Consider the following 26,529-nt stretch of genomic DNA (forward strand, 5'->3'; position numbering starts at 1 on the left):
TCAAATATTTGCTAGTAGATTTTATGTATAAAAATTTATTTTGAAGATAATTTTCAGGTAATATTTGTCTGTCGGATTATAGTTTTAGTGCGCTTTTAAAATTTTTGTTACCATTGTTTCTTGTCTTGAATTAACTCCTTGTTGAAGAGGGTATTTTTTTACTGTGTTTTCTTTTTATGGGAGCAGGTTGGTAAGTACTTCTGAAAATTCTATGTGAATGTGTAGTTTAGTATGGGAGATGAGGAGAGAACCTTTGCCTAATTATTGCCTAATTACACAAAATGTTTTTTTATGTAGTTTAAAATTATTTATACAAGCCTTTTTTTTTTTTTTTTTTCCTATTCTATATAAGAATCTACTAACATAAGTGGATTCCTGGTACATTGTAAATGGTATAATTTCTGTCTTATGACTCACTTTTCTCACAGAGCTTGTCAAAACACAATAGAAGTAATATTGGAACTGAAGGTGGACCACCTCCTTTTGTGCCTTTTGGACAGGTAATGACTTCCATGTTGGCAGATGAATTTAATCAGCAAAAAAGTGTTTTTCATTTGTATTCAAGCTGTGTTTAGTTTTGTGTGGAACTATTCATTTAGAGGTCATGGAGTTATGTGGAAATCTATTAAATACAGAAATTTAATAATTGTGGTTTTTTTCTTTAACTAAATTGTTGGTGTAGATTCTTTTCTCAAGAGCTGTTAACCAAAAGATTGAAGCAGTTAAGAGGCATACTTGAAGAGCAACTTATAACTAATTAAGATAGCCTGGTGGTAGAGGCTTTGTTTTTTTGTTCTTGTTGTTGTTTTTTGTTTTTTTGAGAGAGTGAGAGAAATTCAAAAGTAAGACAGATGTATGCTGTAATTTCCCACTTTTTTCGGTAGACACAAAAGAGGGAAAGGAAAAAATGAAAATGTCAACAGAGAGATGAGACATAAAGGTGCGAACCCAGAGACAGGGAAGGGCATCACTGCACTTTAGTGGGGTTTCTGTCCCAGTTGTTCTTTCCTGGATTCTAATCTTCGGCCTTGATCCAAATTACCTGTCTCAATCAAGAACTTAATTTTATTTCCATTTGATATTTTTCTTTTTAACCACAGCAGCCCTGATCCTTCTCTTACAGAAGCTAAAAGTTTCCTCCTCACTATTTTTCAGCCCACCCTCTGCAAAATGTTACAGTGAGGTAACTCCTTAGCTGCCTGGAATCTTGGGCCTTCGTGATTTTACTCAGCATTCCACTGTTATTCACAACAGTCTCCTGCAGCCTTTTCCTGTTTTATCCCTGATGAGTCTGAGATTCATCCCTGTGGCAGCTTGCTCTTTGCTTCATGATAGCACCAACATTTAGCTGTTGGTAATCTGCCTTGCGTTTGCTCTTCATTTGCTTCATTCCACCCAGATAAATGGGTGGAATCTGTTGACTGGCATCCTTTTGAAACACATTTTTGTAAGGTCAACTCAAAATTGAATTTAAGTCATTCTCTCATCATGGCTATTTTGAAAATAATTTAAAAATATGTTGACTCTACTGTGCTTTGGAGCAAGGCACAGTCAAGATGAGAGGAGGCATGATGCCCTGTGATCTGATCCATGTTGCTGATATTCTCTCTCCCACCAATGTCACAAAAACCTTCAGAATGCAAACAGAGTGTAAACAGTCGAATGATTTATATTTTAATAATATAAATACATGTTTGCAAGAATTTGCTTTCCTCTTAAACATTTTGGTGATAATATTTCTTTTATGAATTACTCAGAGAAACGTAATTTTGAGAGAGAGCGCAGGGAAGAGGCAGAGAGGGAGGGAGAGAATCACAAGCAGGCTCCACGCTATCAGCTCAGAGGCCCATGTGGGGCTCAATCCTACGAATCATGAGATCATGACCTGAGCTGAAATCAAGAGTCAGACAGACACTTAACCAACTGAACCACCCAGGCACCCCTTATGGTTTTTTAAATTAGGAACATATTAAAAGGTATAGTTTCACTAATATTTCTTATCAAGTCCATTCAAGAATATTCTTGTTCAGTTTATCTTAGCCTTGTACATGGGTTAAAGATAGATAATGCTGGATGTGTGCCAATAGCAACAGGATATATTAATATTGCTGAAAACCTGTATTTGTACAACACATTTGTGTGAGTATATGTTTTTCTTTTTTTATTAGTGAGTTGAGAAAAGGCTCATTTTATAGGATTTTTACTGCTAGGATTGGAAGGGAGAACAGAATTCAGGGCTTATTTTTAAGCAGTGTTGGCTTTTTAAAATTATCCTAAGAAATTAAAAATCAAAAACTTTGGGGGCGGTTGGGTGGCTCAGTCAGTTAAGTGTCCAACTTCGGCTCAGGTCATGATCTCGCGGTTCGTGAGTTCGATCCCCTCATCAGGCTCTGTGCTGACAGCTCAGAGCCTGGAGCCTGCTTCGGATTCTGTGTCTCCCTCTCTCTCTCTACCCCTCCCCCACTCTCATTCTGTCTCTCTCTCTTTCTCTGTCTCTTAAAAATAAACATTAAAAAAAAATTTTTTTTTAAAAATCAAAAACTTTGTAGCCTGATTGAGAGAACAGTTATGTTTTTAGTTTTTAGTTTGTAAGTTCAGAGACAGCTCTTTATATTTAAAATAACCATACTATACTACTTAACCGTCATATGCATATTGTGTCATAATATGGAAATCAAACTCTTAATAAAAAACTGAACTTGTCTCTTCTTGTACAGTAGTATACTGTTTGAAGTTTAAAATTATTTCAAGTTATTATCCTAAAATGCTACATAAATCTCTTGGTTCAATGTGTGTCTTAAATATGTGCCCTATTTTAGATGGCCATTATGTAGCTTTACATTTTATTTACCAGTTACATTTATTTACAAGTGACTTTAATCAATTCTCTACCTTTATTTTTAAATCTATGGGAAAGAATTAAACTTTTATGAGCTCTCAATTGTTAAAGCAACACAAACCTTTCTTTTGAGGTGTTACTTTCTTATGAAAAACTTGGATCTCTTTTGGAACTACTGAAGTGTTTTATTTTTCTCTATTATTACCAGAAGTGCACATCTCATGTCCAAGTGGATAGTAGAGAACTTGACCGAAGAAAGACATTGCAAGTCACAATGCCTGTCAAACCTACAAATGACAATGATGAATTTGAAAAACAAAGGACTGCTGCTATTGCGGAAGTTGCAAAGAGCAAAGAAGTAAGAAACTAGATCTTTATAAACTCTTATTCTTTGTCATTATGTTCTATTTAAGTCACTCAGAATCATTATTGTCTTTCCATATAAGGTAACTAATTCAACAAACTTTCGACATTCTTCTTGCATATTTCAACAGTAGAAATGCCCTGGGCCTTTATGGAGCCTTAAGCTCACACATTTTGCTCACAAGTTCTTGCTAGCAAACCACTCTTCTTTCCTCCCTTTTCCTTTTCTTCTTAATAGAGTAACAATGAAACACAACACTTTTCATGATGGCAGAGGATTTTCTGTTGTTAGTTGGGCTAGATACCACCTGTGAGGAATGCAAGTAAAGATAGATCAGAAGAGAGGTGCCTGGGAGGCTCAGTGGGTTAAGCATCTGACTTTGACTCAGGTCATGATCTCACGGTTTGCAGGTTCAAGCCCCGTGTCGGGGCTCTGCACTGCAGCTCAGAGCCTGGAGTCTGCTTCAGATTCTGTGTCTTCCTCTCTCTCTCCCTCCCCTGCTCATGTGCATGCATGAGTTTCTTCTCTCTCTCTCAAAAATAAATAAACATTTAAAAAAAAAAAAGATTGATCAGAGGATAAATCATGGCTTAGTATTAATATTTTTGTTAGTTTTCATTCTTCAATCTACTTAGTAAAAAATAATTTTTTTCTTTGGATCCTGTACATTTATGCCCTTCACACACACACACACACACACACACACACACACACACAATCCATCATGTTCTCTTAACAGCCAAATGGTTTCCTTTTAATTATTTAAAATTTCTTGCTTATTTGAAATAGGTGTTTTCTTTAGTTAGTTATTCATTTTAGACTTTGAGAAGAAATTTAAGTTCATGAATTAGTTGCTTAGACAGACTCTCCTTCTCTTAACCAGTGAGATTAGAATACTTTCCTTTATTTAAAACCAGTAATAAAGCTTAGCTAACAACTGCTTTCCTATTTAATTTTGAAGTATAAGTAAGAGATTTATTGAATTTTGATTGTTCTTCCTGCAGTGTCTTTCCATCATCAGTCTGATCCAAGAGCACAAGCTCTGGAGTCAGGCAGCCTGGAAGTGTATCCTGCTGACAGCCTTCGATAAGTTACTTAGCTTTTCGTACCTGATTTTTCTTCATCTTTGCAAAGGGGATAATAACGGCACCCACTTCATATGGTTGCTGTTAGAATTAAACTGATAATCTTTAAAACATTTATAACGCTGCATGTGGCACAGTTCAAATTTTCCTTCACTGAAAGCTCTCCGTAAATGTGACTATTGTCATTCCTTAGTGTCTTTTATGTTCTAAGGTACATGCTTTTAAAAATCGTTTTTCATGCTTCTGAAATTAATGCATTTTGCATAGTTTACATAAAATATATTTCTTTTTTCCTAAAAGGCTGTTAAACTTATGGAATTTAAAAAGAGTATATGGGATATATATCAATTTCTTAATGATTATAGGAAAGTTGTTTTTTTGATGTACATTTTTCTCACACAAACTTTCCTTCCAAAACTTTGATGCAGGGTATGGCTATTTTCTAGAATATAGTTAAACTGTAATATGCTTCATTTTTTAAAGCCATAATTGATCACATTGTATTTTGTATAAATATTTGATAAATAAAGAATCCTAGCTTTCCAAAGCAAACTTAAAACTACTCAGTTTATATATGAGAGAACTGATGGTGGTTCAAAACTACCCGAACTTGCCCAGTGTTACCCAATGGCAAATTTAGGACTAATCCTATGTGTATTATAGATTATCCTTATATCTATAGATCTGTCTCTATAGGTAAGTACACACACACACACAAACACACACACACACACACACACACACACACAAGCACAGATTTATATTTAATCTAAATGCCTGAACAATGGAGCACCTGGGTGGCTCAGTCAGTTAAGCATCTGACTCTTGACTTTGGCTCAGGTCATGATCTCACAGTTTGTGAGTTTGAGTCCAACATCGGCCTCTGTGCTGACAGCACAGAGCCTGCTTGAGATTCTCTCTCTCTCTGTCTCTCTTCTCTCCCCCCACTTGCTCTTGTGCTCTCTCTCTCAAAATAAATAAATAAACTTAAAAAATAAATGTCTGAACAGCAAAATCATAAGAGCACAATAGTTTTAGAGAGATGTTTTATGATCATCCATTCAAACAATTATGTGGATTTGGTAGAATTTAGTGCACATGATCAAGCCATGATTTTCATATATTTTTTCCATTATTTGTTTATTCAGCAATCTTATGAAAATCTGTATGCAAAGAAGTGTTCTAAATGCTTAGATTAAGAGTCCCTGGGTGGCTCAGGTGGTTAAGCATCTGACTCTTGATCTCAGCTCAGGTCATGATCTCTTGATTCGTGAAGTCAAGCCCCACATCAGGCTGATAGTGCAGAGCCTGTTTGGGATTCTCGCTCTCTGCCCCTCCCCTGCTCATGCTCTTTCTTTCTGGATCTCTCTCTTTCTCAAAATAAATCAATAAACTTTTAAAAAATGTAAAAACTAGGGGCACCTGAGTGGCTCAGTCGGCTAAGCACCGACTTCAGCTGAGGTCATGATCTTGTAGTTCATGAGTACAAGCCCCACGTCGGGCTCTGTGCTGACAGTTCGGAGCCTGGAGCCTGCTTCAGAATCTGTGTCTCCCTCTCTCTCAGCCCCTCCCCTGCTTGCTCTCTCTCTCTCTCAAAAATAAACACAGACAAAAAAAATTGTTTTTTTAAATTAAAAAAATAAATGCTTATGTTAAGTCAATGAACAAAATAGACAAAAGATCCCTGCCCTTATCAAGCTTATATTTTAGTAAAGGAGAAAACTATTTATATGTAAGTTGTATGGGAAGTTAGAAATCAGTAAGCTCTATAGGAAGAAAAAAAATAAAGTAGGTTGGGGAGTTGGGAGTACTGGTTGGGGATGGGGTGCACCTAACATAGGATGGTCAGAAATTAAGAATTCTTTTTGTGTAGTTTACATTCTAGTGAGGACACTAAATAATATAAACATGCTAAATAAGTAAGTTTCAGATTTCAGTTTTAAATAGAGTGATTTAATTAGGTCCCAAGATGATGAGATTTGAGCTAAGACTTGAAGGAGGTAAGAGAATTAGCTATGTGGTTACCTGAGAAGGAAAAGTCTTTACAATGGCTCTAAAGCAGGAGTATGTGTTCAAAGAATAGGAAGGTAGCCGGTGGAAGCAGAGAGAACAAAGGGACAAGAAGTAGACCATAAAGTCAATGGTGATAATGTAGGTCAGCTTATATATGGCTCTGTGAGCCATGTTTAAAAAACTGGTCTTTATTCAGAGAGAAATGAGAGCCTTTAGAGGTGTTCAGCACAACAGTAACATCAACTGACCTACATTTAAAAAAGCTAATTGGGGGGGCGCCTGGGTGGCTCAGCCGGTTAAGTCATGGATCGTGAGATTGAGCCCTGTGTCAGTCTTTGCACTGGCAGCAGCCTGCTTGGGGTTCTCTCTCCCTCTCTCTTTGCTCCTCCCCCTCTTGTGCACACTCTCACTCTCTCAAAATAAATAAATAAACATTAAAAAAATAAATAAAAAGCTAATTCTCCTGCTATGTTCAGAGTAGATTGTAGAGAAGAAGATTGAACCAAACAGGTTAGGAAATTATTGAATGATCCAGGGAGGGGAAAAATGATGGTAGCTTGGATGAAGATGGCAGCTGCATAGGTGGTGTGAAGTGGTCAGATTCTGGAATTTTGAAAGTAGAACTATCACAGTTTCTGAGATATTGAATGTGGTACATGAGGGAGGTATCATGAATGATTCCAAGGGTTTTGCCCTAAGAAATTGGCAGGTTAGAGTTTCTTACTTTGAATTAGAGAAGACTGTAGTGGAACAGGTTTGAGGATAAAGATTTGATATTCTGTTTTGAACATAGTAGTGTTGAAGTGTGCCTGTCAGACATCATGTGGCTTCGTAGGCAGTGAGACAGAAGAGTATAATTGGAAAAGTGAGCTTTGGAAGAGATGCATTTGGAAGTTGTAAGCATATATGGATGCCTATTTAAAATCATGAGGCTATATAAGTGATGACCTTCCAAACTTCCAAATCTATTGCATAAACCAAAAATTTAATGAATCTACTAATGCACCTTTGGTCTTTGAAGGTGTGGTTTTAATTTTGGTTTAAATAAAATTTAAATATTGTGGTGGTGTATCAACTACATAATAGATATTTTATACGTTGTCTGGTTAATGGTTATCTATCATTTTTCTATTTCTCAGGTTCTGTTTCTTTATATTTTCATCAGATTGAAAATAATTTCCCAGTATCTCATAAATTTATATCTAGGATGTTTTCTTACTGTAATAATTTTAAAACACATGTAAAAATATTTATTATTATCACTAATAAAAATCAAGTCTTGACTTCTTCCTCTTTTATTGGATCTATTAGAGCTCTAAAGATGCTGTATGACCACGTATTTAATTTAATACTGTACAAGTAACAGCAGTGGGTTACTTTTCAATCATGAATTTGTATCTTTATGACTAATGTCCTTTACATTCTTGTCTTTTTATAATAGTTTTGATGAAAATGAGATCAGAGCAGATTTTCAAATGTGATTAAACATAATTATTGAAATAATTCAAACAAAATAAGAAATAAAGGCTTTAAAGTTTTCTATACATAATTAGTAAGATAGCATATTATGTAATTAATGTAAATAGTAAGTTAGCGATGAGAATTTTAATCCAGTGTTAAAATTCACATTATTTGTTTACTTTTTAAGTTTGTATAAATAATCATATTATTGGATCATGGACATAATGTAACTGATTCCTAGACATGTTGAGTGCCTTGCTAAAAATAGACTTGCTACGTGTCTGGGTTTATAACCCAGCTCTCGTGATTTATCAGTCGTGTATCGTGCCATAGAATTATTTTAACACCTAAACTCCATAATGCTAATATTATTGTATTTTCTTCTATGTTGTTGTCTACTTCAGTTTATTCTGATGACTTGCCTTGAAGACTTAACGATGCTAATTTTGTAAATTTTTTATTGCTTCACCCGGACTTGTGGAAAGAAGAGATGATGGCCAGTACATATTTTTTGAAAAGAATCAGTTAGCATAATTGAGAAGCGTTTCGTTACTTGTTTTACCAGATGTTTTTGGTTGCAGACTAGTCTTGAGAACTATCTTTCCATATTATTTACCTACATCTCTTTGTCTTTCACTTATTTAAAGACCAAGACATTTGGAGGTGGTGGTGGTGGTGCTAGAAGTAACCTCAACATGAGTGCTGCTGGGAACCGAACTAGAGAAATCTTACAAAAAGAAAAGTCAGCCAAACCGGAGGGGAAACATGAGGGTGTCTACAGAGAACTGGTAAGGCCAAAGAATCAACCACAGAGTTATGTGTTCTGCCTTACCTGGATGATTTTTCTGTCCTTTCTCACAACCACTCCTGGCTTTATTCAGCGCGTTATGAATGAACTTTACAACTCTTAAGAAGGTTTTCATTAAGGATTGTCGCTAATCGTGGAGCATCTGGATTGTTTGAAAGATAATTTACTTAAAACCTCCATCATACTTAAATTTCTAATGTCTGAATTATGTCTTTTGGAATAGCTTGATGAAAAGCCATCACATTTAATAGAGGACATTTAATGGAGATTATTTTGTATAAGATGATGCCTCAGGAACATCCTTTCCCTTCCCTTCTCCATATCCTTCTCAAATTTTCTGTAAAGTGATTTTGTTTTGTTTTGTTTTGCTCTTTGGGAAAAATGTATTAGAACAAGTAAATGTGTATTCTGGTCTCATTTGCAAAATATACTTGGATTTTTAAGATAAATGATAGGAGTCAAAGTTATTTCTGGTATGCTGCAGTGTTCTCATACATGAGAGAACTGACAAGAATTCTTTTTCCTCTGCCTTTAGAAGTTGAATGACTTTAGATGCTTTTATCTGTAGAGTAGGGGATACTAAGACTGACTTAAATAATAGGGATTTATTATTTCACATAACTAGAAATTCAGAAGTAGATGGTTACAAAGGTTGATAAATCCAGCAGTACAACAATGTTGGAGCTCTGGTGAGCATCTCTGTGATTTTTTGGCTTTCTTCTCAGGGATACAGGACTGTTTGTGTATCAAGTCTTCACACAAAAAGTTCAAAGGCAGGAAGGAAAGGGTGTAGGTCTATTTTATCAGACAAGAAAATATTTTCTGAAATCTCCAGAAAGTTCCATTTATGTCTTAACGACTAGAGATAGGTCACATGTCCACTTCTAAATCAGTCACTGGCCAAGGAGAACTATGGGCCAGGCTGTCTCTTCCTTGAACATAGTACCATTTCATGGTACCATTTCATGGACTTTTACAAAAGTCAGTTTCAGGTTAGAGTAGATACAGCGAACTGAAAAAATATGGTCCCTAACTCAAGAAGCTTTCAAACTTCAGTAAATTGAGAATACTTCTCTGGGGATGTCTGGCCATAGAACATCAGAGACCAGCAGTTTGGGGTTGTGGCAAGGATTAAACATATGAAGGGAGTGACATTGCAAAGATGGTGGAGTCGAGAGCTCCAGGAATTGGCCTCTCCACCCAAACAACTATTTAGGTGACAAGTACTCTCTGAAACAACGGTTTTAGAATTCTGAAGGCTGGTAGTCAAATACTTGAGGATCCAGAATAGTGAGAAATGAAGAAAGAGGATAATGGAACAGAGACTTCAGTGATCACATATCACAAGGAATATAATCCTTGCAAAGAAAGTTTGGAAAAGTCACTACACAAACTTACAACAGCAGCTTTCATCAAGTAACAATAGCAATCCCTGAGGAGGAGGGAGAATCTGATTTCCAAAATTACTGCCATTATAGTATTCAAAATGTCCAGTTCTCAACAAAAAAAAATTACAAAGCCTACCAAAAAACAGCAAAGTACAACCCACTTAGGGAAAAAAAAAGAAATTGACAGGAAATTTCCTTGAAGAAGCCCAGGCATTGGACTGACTAAACAAAGACTTTAAATGCACTATCTTAAATATGCTCAAACGTCTGAAGGGAACTGTTGACAGGGAACAAAGAGAAATCAAGAGAACAATATATGAACAAGTGGGGAATATCAGTAAAGAGAGATTATAAAAAAAAAGAAACCAAATAGAATTTCTGGAGCAGAAAAATACAGTAACTGAAATGAAAAATTAGCAGATTCAACATCAGACTGGAACAGGCAGAGAAAAAAATCAGTGAACTTTGATACTGGGCAATTGAAATCACCCAGTCTAAGATGCGGAAAGAGAAAAGAGTGAAGAAAAAAAGAGGATAAGGGACCTATGGGGTACCATCAAAAAATTTCTTTATGGGATATGTTTATGTTACTTAAAAAGTTCTTGAATTCTACTCAGCTCTAGATTTTTCAAGGAGATTTTGGTTCATGGCATTTTAAGGTAGATTTTCCTATTTGAGGTACAGGCTATCACAGCATCATAGATAGTATTGCTAATGAGTATAGAAAGAATACTGGAACAGAGAGAGTAAAAAAAAAAATAAAACTACTGAGATAGCACCTTTTTGTTAGCTTCATTTTATCTTTGCAGTTTTGGAGAAGTGAAATATTAAGCAAGAAAAGTTTTCATTAGATAGTTTTCACTGTATTATTTTCAGAAGCTTCTTTCTGACATATATGATTTTCTTTGTTTTCCTTTCTTTCATTCATTCATTCACTCTTTTGTAATGGTAGTTGTAAAGTCAGAGAGTACTTGAGGCACAACCCCACATATCATACAGAATTTTCCTCGACTATTGGTATGAACAAACAGCAAGTGGATGTTGTATTAGTATGGCATTTTTTCTATAACCATGAATGTAATTTTTAATTTAAAAACAGTATACATAGGGGTACCTGGGTGGCTCAGTCGGTTAAGTGTCCGACTCTTGGATCAGATAATGATCTCACGGTTTGTGAGTTTGAGCCCCGCATTGGGCTCGAATCCCTGCCTGGGATTCTCTCTCTCCCTCTCTCTCTGCCCCTCTTCCACTCACTCTATCTCTAAAAATAAATAAACTTAAAAAAAAAATAAACTATACGTTTACTTAAAAACGTATACCTTGCTTATTTATTGGCCATTAGTGTAGCTTTGCTTTTAATTTCTTATAGGTTGATGAGAAGGCTCTGAAACACATAACAGAAATGGGCTTCAGTAAAGAAGCATCGAGGCAAGCTCTTATGGATAATGGCAACAACTTAGAAGCAGCGCTGAATGTACTTCTTAACAGCAATAAACACAAACCTGTTACAGGTCCACCTCTGAGAGGTAGAGTTCATTAAGCCATGTGACAGATAGTATTGTTTGCATTTCTGGCTGAGGTTTTGTTGCTGGGCGGGGGGACAGTATAACTTCATTTACTCTTTGTGGTAAGAGGAAGGAGCACCAGTTAGGGCATCACAGAGACTTGTGCAAGTTTCTCCAAGTTTCTCTGTCTTCATCTTTATGTAAAGTAGGTCTAATAATACCTTACTTAACAGGGTTGTTATAAGTAATAGAGAAAATATAATATGAAATGACTAGTTCTGTTAATTATTTTTAGAACTATGCCCCTTGTATAAGTGACTAGTCTGCAGACTTAAAAATTATCAAGAACATGACTTTTATTTAGTGTTATTCTTTGGTCATTCAAGTCTTAATCCTCTATTCTTTTAAAGGATTAGTGGCTAAAGAAAAATTTTATAAGAATGATTTTTTTCTCTTAAAAGATGATTTACATGAACAAATTCAAATTTCCAGATAGATCATTTAGAGGACTAAAGGTACTAGTTGATATAATCATTTTAAAAACGTATTTATTTAAAAGATGCAGAATATACAGAAAAACATGAAAAGAAAGACATACAAAATCATACTTGAGGTGACTGATGATTCTTTTTTGGTGTATTTTCTCCTTTTGTTTTTGCACATACAATAAACGTGTCTTGCTTTACTTCTTCAGGTAAGGGAAAAGGCAGGGGGAGAATAAGATCTGAAGAAGAGGAGGAGCTGGGAAATGCAAGGCCGTCAGCTCCAAGCACGTTATTTGATTTCCTGGAGTCTAAAATGGGGACTTTGAGTGTGGAAGGTAGGCTGCCTTAAAGTAGATTGCTTTTTATTTGTTTGTTCTTGTAATGTTTATTAATTTTGAGAGAGAGAGAGAGAGAGAGAGACAGTGAGTGACTACTGGGGAGGGGCAGAGAGAGAATCCCAAGCAGGGTCTGCACCGTCAGCACAGAGCCCAACACGGTGCTCAAACTCACAACCTGTGAAATCATGACCTGAGCCAAAATCAACAGTTGGACGCTTAACAGACTGAGCCACTCAGGCTCCCCTAACGTAGATTTCTTTTAAAAAGACCAAACTTTGGAATCGCACCAAAAAAAGTTTAATAAAAGAACTGACAATACAAACTTCTATCTGGGTGTTGAAAATTAAAATTTTTAAATTACAAATTTACTGTTTAACAGAAGCACAGAACAAAATTTTTGATTGTTACAGTCTGAAAATACAAAAGGCAGCTTATTTTGCCCTCTAACGCTAAAATAGCTAATATTGCCAAGATCTTTCCCCCAACTTCACTAGATAACAGATTTAGCTATGAAAACTGATTGTTATGTTGGAGAATTTATTATTATATAATTTTATATAACACTTTGTGAAATTGGCCTATCTCTTCTTTCTCCACATATTACATATTTTATGGAAATATTCACACAATGAGTGAATATGCTCCCACAATATGATGTATTCCTTAATATGACATATTTTAGTAATTAACATAAATACTGAAAAGATAAAGAATGTTAAATGTGTCTCTTTTTTCTAAGCATGGGATAAGTAAGTATTTTCTAAAATAGTCTATTTTTAAAAATATGAGTCCAAAACATTAGGAAAATACCCTTTTTTCTTTTAAATTTATTATTTATTTAAGAGAGCGAGCATGAGCACAAGCAGGGAAGGGACAGAAAAAGGGAGAGAGAGAGAGTGAGACAGAATCCCAAGCAGGCTCAGCACTCTGTGCTGAGCCCAGTGCAGGGCTAGATCCACAACTGTGAGATCATGACCTGAGCTGAAATCAGAGTTGGATGCTTAACCAAGTGAGTCACCCAGGTGCCCCAGGGAGATATACTTTTAAATTCAGTTTTCTCTTTCAGATATATTTTTAATTAAAAAAAAAAAAAAAGTTGGAGATAAAATGCTATGATAACAAATTTGAAATGTCCAGATTTCATGAAAATGGAAGCTCATTGCTAGATTATATAGACAAGGCAATGTATTTTGAAAAAGTGTTTGATGTAGGTGAGATTTGTAAGCACACATTTAACAGCAATGTTTTCTTGGTTGTAAAACATAATGTATTGGTTTTCCATTGCTGTTGAATAGATTACCACAAATTTGGTGGCTTAAAACAATGCAAATTTATCTCATGGTTTCTGTGGGTCAGGAGTCCAGGCAAACTTAGTTGGGACCTTTGCTGAAGATCTCACATCCTGAAATCAAGATTTCAGTTGGGGCTATGACCTTGGCTGAGGCTTAAGGTTCTCTCCTAAGCTCACTGGTTGTTAGCAAAATTCAGTTCCTTGTAGATTAAGACCAAAGTCCCCATTTTCTTGCTTGATGTTGCCTGGGGAGTGCTTTTAGCTCCTGGAAGCTCTCGAGTTCTTGCCACCTGATCGCCTCTGTAGGCAGTTCACGTCATGTTTGTTTGCTTCTGTAAAGCCAGCAAGAGAATCTCTACTGCTTCTTCAAATCTCTGCCTTTCTGATATTTTTGTCCCAACTTCCTTTATACTCTCCCAATCAGAACTTTGGTGATTTTCTTTTACCTTTCTGTCTCCCTACATTTGCTTTTGACTCCTGCAGTATCTCCTAAATCATAATGAGGTTGAGACTGAGATACTAATTTTGCTGTGACCTATGTGCCTATAATGCTTCAGTTCTCACAGAACATATTCTATACCAACAAAATGAAATGATATTAGCATTCCATTTGGAAAAAGGTATGAAAGTTAATTAAGATACATGACCTGGATACTACACTCAAAAACAAATGTCAGTGTCTTCTGAGGAGACAGAAGTTTATGAAGACTTCTGGTAATATAGGGTATTGTTTTAGTAGATATGTTTTATTTATGACACTGCTATTAATATGACACAGAATCTGATAGCATGTGAGAAAAAATATGGACTTTATAATAATAATATTACAGATCCTTGGCTTTTACAAGGTGTATAATCTGACCTTCAGACACGTGTGCAGAGGAATATTGGATCAAGGACAGGCCAAGTAGAGGGAGCTCTGGGCATCCAGGCTTAGAGGCATCAGATCACCAGTTCCCTATCTTTGGGACAGTGTGGGAGAGGTGGGGCCAGAGGGCCAGAGATAGAAGTGGTAAACTGGGGATGGATCAAAAACATTTTGTCCTAAGGAGTTTTTATTTCATGTAGATGGCAGTGCAAAACTGTGATGGCTGTGAAACTTCACTGTGAGAACAATGGAGTTTGTTCGGTGCTTTCAGGCAAAAAAAAATTTTTGTGTCTGCAAGGGGGAACATGGGATTGAGACTGAAGTGAGACTGCATTATATGGGCTCCGAGGAATTCTTCATTCTGTAGATGTATTTTATGTAGTATTTATTTGTACCAGGCCTATGGTAAGTGGTGGGGATATAGAATATAATAAACTAGCTCTTTCAAAACATTTGGGGGAAATACAGGGATCTTGTAGCTCTTACCCCAAAGAAGCTTACTGTCTACTTTGTGAGACAGAAGAAACCACAAACTAAAGAGACACAGAAATTCTAATTAAAAAGGACTTTATCATTTACTTAGTATAAACCACACTGAACAGCATATAAAGGCTTAGCAGAGGCTGTTTCGAATATAGTAATCAGACATGATTTATATTTGTACAGGCACACCTTGGAGACATTAGAGGCTCAGTTCCAGACCACCAGAATAAAGCATATATTGTAATAAAGTAAATATCGCAATAAAGTGGGTCAAATTATTTTTAAAATTTTTCAACGCATATAGAAGTTATGTTTACGTTATACTGTAGACTATTTAATATGCAACTGCATTATGCCTATAAAACAATATACATACCTTGATTAAAAAACACTTTAGTGCTAAAAAGTGCTAACCATCATCTGAGCTTTCAGAAAGTCATAATCACTGATGATAGATCACCATAACAATGTTTGAAATATTAAATAATAATATTACCAAAATGTGACAGACATGAAGTGAGTGGTGCTGTTGGAAAAAATGACACAGGTAGACTTGTTGGACACAGGGTTGCCCCAGACCTTCAATTTATAAAAAATGTAGTATCCGTGAAGCACAATAAAATGAGGTATGCTTGTAATCTATAATATTTAAAAGTTTTAGTGCCAAAATAAGACCAACTAGTTATTTTGAATGACTAGAATATACTTTAATCAGGCAGACTTGAAAATACCGTTTGGTTTAATATTTCGTTGTTTTAAATGTTTGACCAGAACCTGATTCTGTCAGTAGCAGCTCTTCTGACCCTAACTTTTTCTTTGATGATGTTGACATCATTCGTAACAGATTGATTATAACACATGACCACAAACAGCTGGACAATAAAATGATACATATATATCCTGAAGATTATTGTGCTTGTAGATGTTTCTCATATTGTCCTGTCTCTGCCTTCATGTAATCCTATTACAATGAAGGTGATGGAATAGATGTGAGTGCTCTGTGTGTGGTTGCTCTCACCATTATTCTTTCTCTCGCTAACCCACTCTATACTACTAGAGTTTTCTTAGGTGAGCCGGGGTTCATAGTAAAATAAATGGATGAGGCAAACAACTGAATTGTTTTTCTGCTCATTTTATGGTTTTATGGGTTTTTTTAAATTAAAAATAAAACCTGAAATAACTTTTTACTGTCATAAAATTGAGTCTCCGTGTTGGTCTTCTCTTAGAATTTGGTCATTGTTCCATAAATACTATGTTCTAAAATTAACACTTCGTTGATGGGAGAAAATGTTGTCCATTTTCCGAAGGAAAACGTAGAAGGCTTTTCAGGATGGAGTCTCCATAATGTTTAATGGTTGAATGCCTTATGGATAGCTAACGAAAAACGTTAGGATCTTATAATTTTAATGTTCAAAACATGGGTGTCATCATGTGGGTCTGTTATAGTCCCAGATTGATTATAAAGAAATAATCATTATTCAGTGATACATATATTTGGGGTTTTTAAATTTTTGTTTCTAGTTTAGCTGAATAATCAAATCTTTCTTGCTTCTATGTTTTGTATCATATGATCTGTCTGAGGATTTTGTTTAATGTTAATACCCTAGAAATCATCTTTTGGCTGAGTAAACAAATGTAGGCCTGGATGGACTTGTTATTATCATATCCGATCCTGTGTAATGTGTCAGGCTTCTGGAAAAAAAAAAAATGCATCCTTTAAGAATGAGCTTCTGACAAATTTAAGGCATGTTAGTAATACTTTTACTTCCACATTATATCATATATTTTTGTCTAAAAGTGGGCTATCATTTTTTATTCTAATTTTTTAAAACTTTCATCAGAGGTCGTTGATCATCACATGTACTTTTTTTTAGAGAGATTTTCTCTTAACATAAACTTTTTGTTGTATCTTTAAATTGGAATCAAACATAATTCTAGTTGACATTTTTTTATCAGTATTCTGAAAAAAATGAGGCTGCATTACATTGTTTTCTGAGAGTAATCACTAATTAAAGTGTTTGTGATATGTGATGACTTGGTGTCAACTTGGGAACATTTAACTGACCACCTTGTGATAGGATTGTGTCCAAAAGGTTCTTAGATAGAGATTTTTTTTAATTTCGTTTTACAGACTGGATACTATAATTGGTGACTAGATTATCAAGCCAACTTTCAAAAATCATATACTTTGTGCCATCATATACTTTATCAATATATCGCCTTGTTATACATAACTACCATTTAAATCAATGTCCATTGGGAATATGTGTTTTAAATTTCAACTTGAGATGGAAAGAATAGGTTTGATTTGTTCAATTATTATGGAAGCTTATGTTGGCCAGAGATGGGAGTAGGAATACCCTGAGACAATAACTTTACTGTTTTAACTTTCTACATCTAAATAAGACCAGGAAAACCTTAATTTGTTCTGAATGGGGAACAAAAGACATGGTGAGAATAGTGGACAGAGTAACTGTCCTACATTTGTATTTATCTATTATTCCCTCTTTGATATAGCCTATCCTGTAATTGTATGTTATCAATTTTATTTATGTTTCTTCATATCTTGCATCGGAATTGTAGAAAGCAGAATAAAGAATATAACTTACTCATATGTTGAGTAAACACTTGGAAGAATATGAAGAACATATTCCACCAAATAGAGATATTTTTATGAAAAAGATAAGATTTAAACTAAACAAATATAGGAACTAAGAACTCATCTAACATTTAGAAATGTTCATAGAGTTCTGTAATTCCTCAAGAAGCACAATTATCTATTTCTGCCTTTTGGCTTATTGGTAATAATTGAGAAAAGCACCTCTTACCTAGTTATATCGTGCCCTTCTGCTTTCGAACTTGCCAGCTTGTGTCTTTCTTGTAGGGCATACTGAAGGAACTAGGAAGTACCCAACACCTTCTTTGGCTACTTTCTTTAACAGCATCAGCTTCCTTCATTAGATGGTCTCAGTTTCAAGACCATAGACTACAGTTTTACTGCACAGTGAGGAGTTCAAACTTCCTGTTAGGGGATGCAGAGACTCTCACGATCCAGCACTCTTTTTTTTGCTAAACAAGTTTTACATTTGAGGTTCTGTCACTTGTATCACCCTATTTTCTGGCACCAACTTATAAATTAGTTTGCTTTAAGATGTAAGCCAGAGAAATACAAAGAAAGATTTTTTTTTGCCTCAATAACTGGAAAATTGTTCTGCCTCTGAATTCTGCTTTTTTTGTATACTGGCAGACTGTCTCCATGTGGTAACAATAATTGATCCAGGTAGCTCCAGGTGTAGCATAAGGCCAACATATAAGGGGGCGTAATGATGTATAAAGATACACAGGTAGAAAGACTCCATTTTGCAAGTGAATATTTGGCAGGGAAAGATAAGTATCTATCATTGCATAATTATTGGTTACCCAAGTTCAACTGAGTTCCACCAATGATATTGGCATTGTTGTATGTGGAGTGGCTAGGACAGAAACCCAGAAGACTTGCACAACCATTGGTGTCAGATATGAGATAAAAGGTAATACAAAAATATATTTGTCAGAAACAGGGAAATGGTCCTCATATCTAGGAGGTCAGATAGAAAAAGGCCTTCTGTCCCCTTAGTCAGAAAAACACAGGACATCTTAATTGATTAACTGATATAATTGATTTCATCAGTATCATATATAAGGAGGAAGGAGTAGTTCCCACCACTACCTGCCCCTGGAAAGCAGGATTCTATTCCCAAAAGAAGGAGAGAATTGTCAAGATGCTGGAATAGAGAAGTACAACTGATTATACTACTAAGTTAAATTACAACTTTTGTATTTATTAGTTGTATGTCTTTGGGAAGGTTACATAACCTCTTAAACCTTAACATCTTTATTGGGAAATGGGGGAATAGTAACAGCACCTAGCTGTCGGGTTGTTGAGAATATCAAATTAGATATGGCACATAAAATGCTAATTACAGTGCTTGACACTTAAGCCTCCACATAACGGTAGTTCTTCCACCAGCGCCACTACCATCATCTCCATGATTCGCAACAGTAGCGACAGCCTCCTTCACTCATCACCTCCTCATCTCCACCCCCACTGCTCTACTCCAGGCCTTCATCACCCCGCCCCTGACTCCTTGCAGAACTTTATCATCCCATTCTCCATATTGTGGTCAGCGATCTTTCAAAACACAAACTTAATCCCACTACCCTCTTGCTTAAAATACTCTATTATCTCTTCTCATTGTCAGAATAACATTCAGACTCTGCTACGCATACTGTTTTTGTGGTGTTTTATTACTCTATATCCTGTGGGTTTTGTGAGAAGTAGTATTTACTTGGTTAACATTACTGCCTAATTTCAAATTCTGTGTAATATTCAGTTGTAAATAATATATTTAGATATTGGCAGATATAATATTGGTGGTTGATGGGTAATTGACATGAAGTTTCATGCTTTTGATAGTTGTTAGGTGTCTTTTTTGGTCTTGTTTTCTTTTAATCAGGTTTCAAGTCAGCTTAAATAGTTTGGCTTACAGATTTATAGCTCAAATTTTAAAGACTGAAGAATAGGAAGTATGGGAAGGATATGTGATATAATGGTAATAGTTCAATTAGAAAAGCAGGAAACTAAGTCAAGAAAAGAGACTGTGTATGTGTTAGGCTACATGTTCTTGAGAAGGGTTTCCTCAAGAAAGGATTGCCCAAGTAGAGATCTTCCTTGACTTAAGATAGGGTTACTTACTAGTAAACCCATCGTAAGTTGAAAATATCGCAAGTCAAAACACATTTAATACACCTAGCCTAAGGTGTATACACTGAACATCACAGTTTAGCCTAGCCTAAGTTAAGCGTGTTCAGAAAATGTACATCAGCCTACAATTGGGCAAAATCATCTAATACAAAACCTATTCTGTAACAAAGTGTTGAATGTCTCATGTAATCTGTGGAATTCTCAAATGAAAATACTGTGAAAATATTCTGCAGTGCTGCACATGTAATGTCCTGATTATAAATGTGAATTTAGTAGTTATTTAAATTTGATAATTATATACAAAAATTGTATGTGGATTTAGGGATAATTTTAGTGAAAAATTTTAAAGGAAATATACAGAAAGTTGGTTAAAATTAGCTTACCAAAAATTCAAAATGCACTTTTTAAAATGTCTTAGAAGGACATTTTAAAAATAGGAGCTAAGAATTGAGGTTAATAAATTCTTTGATCATGTACCACAGAAGTGTATTATTTCCTGTTGTATCTGTGTTACCTGATAAGTTTAGAAAAAATTAAAAATATAGTCAACAAAAGAAAAGGAAAATGGCCCATGGTCTCATCACCATATTCTGTTTTTGTTTCTGCTTGAGATCATACTTAAATAACCTGCGTTTTTTCCCAACAATAAAATATAACTCTATTTCTATGTAATTATATATTTCTGTCAGCATGATTTTTAATGGCTGCATAGTAATCGATTATAATTCCATTAATGCTGTTAGTAATTTGAAAGTTTCCAAATTTTGCTTATAACAGTAACCTTCTAAAATAGTCTTTTAGTTAAATTTGGTTAAATTTACATATTGATGATTATTTTTTCAGACAAATGTACAGAAATCAAATTATGTGGCATACATATTTTTAAAATATGTTAACCATGCTATCAGTTATGACATATAATTAATTTTCTTTGGTGCTTAGATCTATAGAAGAGATACACAGCTTTGCTCAGAATACTAGGACAAGTGAGCCTCTTTTTCATTTTTGCCATTCTTCTGTTTTCCTCCTCCTCAATTAATGGTCCATTCATTTAAGCATTTAATGACCATAAAATAAAATATGTGCCATTATTGAATATCTACTATATGCTGGGAACTGTTCTAGGTGCTTTGCATACTATTAATTCATAAATCGTTTAATCATCTGCAAGTGCAAAAGATACATTGTTATTTCCATTTGACAGATAAGTTATAGGCTTGGAGATAAAACATATTACCCATAAGAACTAAAGATCTGGAATTTGGACCTCTGTCTGTCTGATTCCCAACTCAGAACTCTTTCTACCATGCCCCATTTCTAAACATCTGTTGGGTTTTTGGGGAAAGAGCAACCGACAGTTTAATTTTAAGAGACACCAATTTTTAAAAACCAAGGAGAGACATCAAGCAAGCAGTTGTGTTTAGAGATCAAGTAGAGGTGGAGGAGCCAGCAAAGGAAACTGAGAAAAGAGCTGAAAGAAGTAGGAGGAGTATGAGAGTGAGTAAGAGACGAGATGAAAAGTGTCCATTGAGTTTACATAGCATAAATAGCACACAGGTGAATGTTAAGAGCAGGCTGTGGGAGAAGAGGCGGGGGTGAGGGAATGCCCTGTTTTTTAGCTTTTCCTCATTTCTGTGGTGTAAATATTTCCACTGTGGCTGATCTCAGACAATCAATAGTTTAACAATCAGCTTCCAGATTTTCTGAAAATTTAATGTTAGCTCTTATGCAATGTTCACATTGGGTCCAGCACACCACTGATTGAAGGCCTTGACAAAAATAGTGCTAGTAAAGTCGTAGGATTGAAAGATAAGCTGAAGGATACCCAGCAGATAATTGTTATATGGATATTAAAATGGTGATTTTGAAGAGAGTGATAAGAGAGAACACATTTAATATCGCATGAAAAAGTGAAGCTAAATGCTTGAGATGATGGGTGATTTCTCTTCCTGCCTATCACATGATATTTTGTAAAGTTTACATTTTATTTTTACAGTATTTGGAAAACATAATCATTTAATAAGTACTTGTATTTGCATGTACCTACAAGGCATAAGATACAGTCCCTGTTCTTATATTTTGTAATCTAAATCAGAACTCATTCAGAATAAATTTGTAGAGGAAAGTTTTTTGTTTTTGTTTTTGTTTTTTTTAATTGAGGAAACAAAGTATACAGATTTTGAGCTGATAGACTAATTTTCAGAGCCGAAGAGTTTTGTGATTATTGCAGAGTATATACAACATCTAAAGACAGTTTACACAAAAAGCCCTGATTTGTATCATTGAGAAAATTAGTTGAGAATTATGTATAAAATGGCTGAAATATAGATCTAGGAATATTAGAATGTGTTATGCTTCATTTATGATGTGAGTTCACGTACTAATCAGTTGAGACCATCTTTTTGTAGCAAATACCTTTAATGACTTGTGTTTATTTTGTTTCACTTGTTGGAGGATTACTCTCAGTTTCAGCTATTCTACCGGAATCATTTTCTGTATCAGTAGGTAACCTGTTGCAGTGGGGTACTGTGGCTTTTTAAAAATAGTATTCTAGCCCATAAATGGACATTCCTTTGCTTTTTCTCTCTAAAAATTCTCCTTATTTTCATTTCTTGCCCCTAAAAATAAAGTACCTTTAAATGTCACTAGCATATTTTGGCTTCAAATTGTGAAAGTTCTCATTTTTGTTTTGCTATAGTTTTCTGTGAAATTTGCAAGAAATGTGTTACAAAGATAATGTGGAGTCTAAAATTATCATAGTCATGATCCTGGAAAATACTAATCAGCTTGGAAGAAAAGATCACACAAGTTAAGTTTAGTTTCTTACGCTTGACAGATATTTCCTGTATGAGAGTTTTAGTTGTTCTGACACACCATCCTTTGAGTTTTTACAAGTTTGATAATAAGTGACATTTTAGTTGACGTTTCCAGTGTGTTTTTGCAGTACACATTGATATTTGAGTTAAAGCAGAAAGATACACATTGTATTTCTAAGTGGTTTGTGACTCACAAGTTTAGCATCTCTTGTATAAACTCCCAGTTTATCAACAAGGGGTACATTACCTGACTCAACTGAGTCGACCAATGAACAGCTGAACGAAAGGCATCAGTGGCAGTGAGTAGTATGGGGATGACAGTAAGGCTGCAGTGCCATGTTGGATTAAAACAATTCTTGTGTTATTATGTGTCCACAATACGCTAGGAAGATGAAATAATCCAGCTTGAGTTTTACAAGAAACACGGAAGTATGACTGACAGTGCTCACTTGGTATTAGAGTTGGTTGCTGTCTGTGGGGTTGAAGGAGAAAAAGTGAAATCTAAGTTGAGATCTGAAGAGAAGCCAGAAGGGCGACTCCTGGGACACCTTCAGGCACTGTGCAGGCATGCAAGGATGTGTGATCAAAATATACTGAAAACACTCAAGGGGCCCCTGGGTGGCTCAGTCAATTAAGTGTCTAACTCTTGATTTTGGCTCAGGTCATGATCTCATGGGTTCATGAGTTCAAGCCCCGTGTCTGGCTCCACACTGACAGTGCAGATCCTGCCTCTCCCCTCTCTCTCTGCTTCTCAACTGCTTGTTCTCTCTCTCTCTGTCTCTCTCTCTCTCTGTCTCTCTCTCTCTCTCAAAACAAATAAATAAACTTAAAAAAAAAAAAAAAAGAAAACAGAACAAGACTTTTCTCATTTACCAGGAAACAAAACTCTGTTTTAGAATGTCTATTAGTTACGGATGAAGAAAAGGCCAAACTGGCTAGAAAAGCCCTCTAAAGAGGACATTATGCGTTTAATGTGTTTAGGGGTAGAAGAAAAATTAAATGAATCCAGTGGCATATTTTGCATATGAGATGTGTGATGAAGCTATACTCCTGCAATTTGTTTATAAGGAAGAAAAAGAAGGAAAATCAGCTGAATTAAATATATGTATTTTCATTTAATGAATTGACCTGTATAGCAAATGCTTTTTTTTTTTTTCTTTTTTTTTTTTTTACACTGGCAAAAATATTTTTATGGTAATGCTAACCTGTGTTCTGTGAGGAAATACTGAAAATGACTCCTGGTTATTAATGACTTAATGTTACCAGCACAATGGTATTGTTGTTGAGGATGTATAGCAGGGAGGTTAATACTGGAGTCTGGAACCTGAGTGCTCGGTTAATCCCAGTTCTACCCCAGTTCATTGTATGCCCTTGGTTAAGCTTCTCCCCCTTCCATATTTGCAAGGTGAGGGTGTTATTATAGTTGTACCCTGAGCTAAGCTCATTTGGTCATTTACCTATGTGAGCAATCCCAGTGTACTCCCCAAACTATAAACCTTTTGTTTTCTTTTGCACCTGTAAGCACTGGCTCGGACTCTGCCTGCCTTTTGAGCAGGACTGGAGAACGGGCAGCAGTTGTACTGTGGGTGCACATCGTGTTTCCTCAGCGTTTTTCTATCTGTTCGTTTATAGCAGCGGTGATTTTAGGCGTCACACCCACCCTTTTTTTTTCACGGACTTTTTTCTCTCTGTTTTTGAACAGGATTTGCGACACTAAAGGATTAATTCTGTGAACACTGAGTATCACACATGTTTATTTGTGAGCTTAGCCTTAAGCTTAACGTTCATCACAATTAAGAGAGAGTATCATGAAAATTAAAAAAAGAAAAATTACGCCTTTGAGTAATGAAAGAAAATGCCATGTCCAATTACTAATGTTCATTTTTGTGTCTTTTTTTCTGGAATTCGCTGTTTTTATTTGGCATAAAGGACATCAATTTTGGGGTATTGCTATTTGTAACTGTTCCTCCCTTGAAATTAATAATTACCAGTGATTGTGTTTTTACCTAAAATTGGGCCTGCCAAGATTTTTTTAGGAACACATTAACTCCACGAAGCAAGTTTCCAGGCCAGGACTTTTGCGCATGCTGTTCCTGCTCCTTGGACCACTCTTCTCGACTTCATTGCATTGCTTCTCATTCTTTAGAGCACAACCGAAGCACGGCTTCTTCAGAGAAATGCTCCCCCTGAGTTGGTATATACCCACTCCTCCCAGTTTTATATAAGAGTCTATATATCTCCCTCTTTGTCTTTTTCACAATTTTAAGCTGTGTTATTAGTTGGTTTACTTATTTGTTGTTTACTTCTTCCCATTATACCTAAAGCAGCACCGGATAGAGCACTTAGGAGCCTTACTACTGCTTTGTATACAATGACTAGAACGGTGTTGATGCTTGTCCATAGTCAGTGCTCACTAACTATAGCACAGAGTAACTTAATGAAGGAAATAGGTAGGTAGCTTTATTCCAGTTTTAAAAGGTAACACAGCTGCTTAATGGTAGGACTGGGACTTACTTTCAATTGTCAGTCTAATTCCAAAGGCCCTATATGGGCCATAAGAAAAGCAATTTCACAAATATTTTCTAATTGATTCTTCACCATAATCTTGTAATAAATATAATTATCCACACTTTCCAGATGAAGAAACTGGGGCTCTTTGGGACTTTATTAACGACGCATCACTCGGAAGTGGGAGAATTAATTTATTTTGCTTGAGCTCAGTGTTTATATGTTGTGCAGTCTTTCTCTGTAATCACTTGAACTCAATCTAACTCTGTCCCAATGCTTTCATGCAAACCTTTCATACAGAAAATAATACAGGGAAGTGTATTTTCTATTTCAGTATTGCCCTCTTAGCTGAGCCCAGGTGACAGTGTTAAACAGGTAATGGTTTTGAACTTGGAAACTTGTTCCATGCCCATTGCTTTTAGTAACTGTATCTTTCTTTGAGCAAATACTTACTGAATACCATCTGTTTGCCTGACTGTTGTAGCCAGGCACTGGAAAAAAAAATGCCAAGTAAGGCCTACGCTCCACCTTTAATTTGGTTAATACTTAATAATATTTAAAGTACCCTCCTTTAAGAAAAAAAAAAAACATGCAATATCAAAAAGAATGAGATAACTCTGGGTACTGACTTGGAAAGATATGGCGGCCAGGGAGCCTGGATGGCTCAGTTGGTTAATTTTACAACTGACTCGGGTCATGATCTCGCATTTCGTGTGTTCGAGCCCCACATCAGGCTCTGAGTTAACAGCTCAGAGCCTGGAGCCTGCTTCCGATTCTGTGCCTCCCTCTCTCTCTGCCCCTTCCCCGTTCATGCTCTGTTGTGTGCGTGCGCTCTCTCTCTCTCTCTCTCAAAAATAAACATTAAAAAAAAAAAGTATACTACAGCCTATGAGATATGGGCGAGTCTGCCTTTTTGTTGTTGTTTAAAATTTAAAAATATGTATAGATATATCTGTATGGCTTATATAAAAAGGAAGAATAACTTCTGAAATGTTAATAGTGTCCATCCCTAGAGGTGGAATTGGTTAGGCAGAAGGTAGTACTTTTATTCTGTATGTATTTTTTATGATAGGATTATTAGCAATTTTTACTTTTTAAAATATTTATTAGTATTTTCTAAGATAGAAACATTTTAAAGGGTATATAAAAGAAATTTTATCTAGAGAATGTTTATAATATTTTAAGTAGAAAACAGTATTAGAGTAAGATTTTGATTTTCTGATCTAAATTTTCTCTATAATATGACTTACATAATTTGACAGTAAAGTTTTTACTAAAGCATTCTTTCTGCCCTATTTGCAACAACAAGCACAACAAAAAACCAAACGCAAACAAAAAATAAATAGAGTCAGGTAAGGATCCTAACTAAAGTTAGGGATTGTGGTAGGGGAGCCGTGTAAATAGGGAAGTGCCTTACCATCCAAGTGTTGTTTAAATTGGCTTGCATGATTATAATGCTAATAGTAATCGTAATAATAACAGTGACCGTTAACATTTGCTGAGTGCTTATTAAAGCCAGATACTGTTCTAAGT

The 26,529-nt window shown here is 35.5% G+C and overlaps 1 protein-coding gene across 8 annotated transcripts in view; it reads left to right on the plus strand.

Moving 5' to 3' along the window:
• TDRD3 (tudor domain containing 3) overlaps positions 1-26,529 on the plus strand; it is a 160,390-nt gene that overhangs the window by 87,930 nt on the left and 45,931 nt on the right. For all 8 annotated transcript variants that reach the window (XM_027064966.2, XM_027064967.2, XM_027064965.2 and 5 more), the window contains exons 6-10: positions 429-500; positions 3,048-3,197; positions 8,410-8,550; positions 11,328-11,484; positions 12,158-12,283. In XM_027064966.2, coding sequence (XP_026920767.1) covers positions 429-500; positions 3,048-3,197; positions 8,410-8,550; positions 11,328-11,484; positions 12,158-12,283 — 646 coding nt within the window. The remainder of the gene's footprint in view (positions 1-428; positions 501-3,047; positions 3,198-8,409; positions 8,551-11,327; positions 11,485-12,157; positions 12,284-26,529) is intronic.

This window comes from Acinonyx jubatus, chromosome A1 (assembly GCF_027475565.1).
Source record: "Acinonyx jubatus isolate Ajub_Pintada_27869175 chromosome A1, VMU_Ajub_asm_v1.0, whole genome shotgun sequence".
NCBI lineage: Eukaryota > Metazoa > Chordata > Mammalia > Carnivora > Felidae > Acinonyx > Acinonyx jubatus.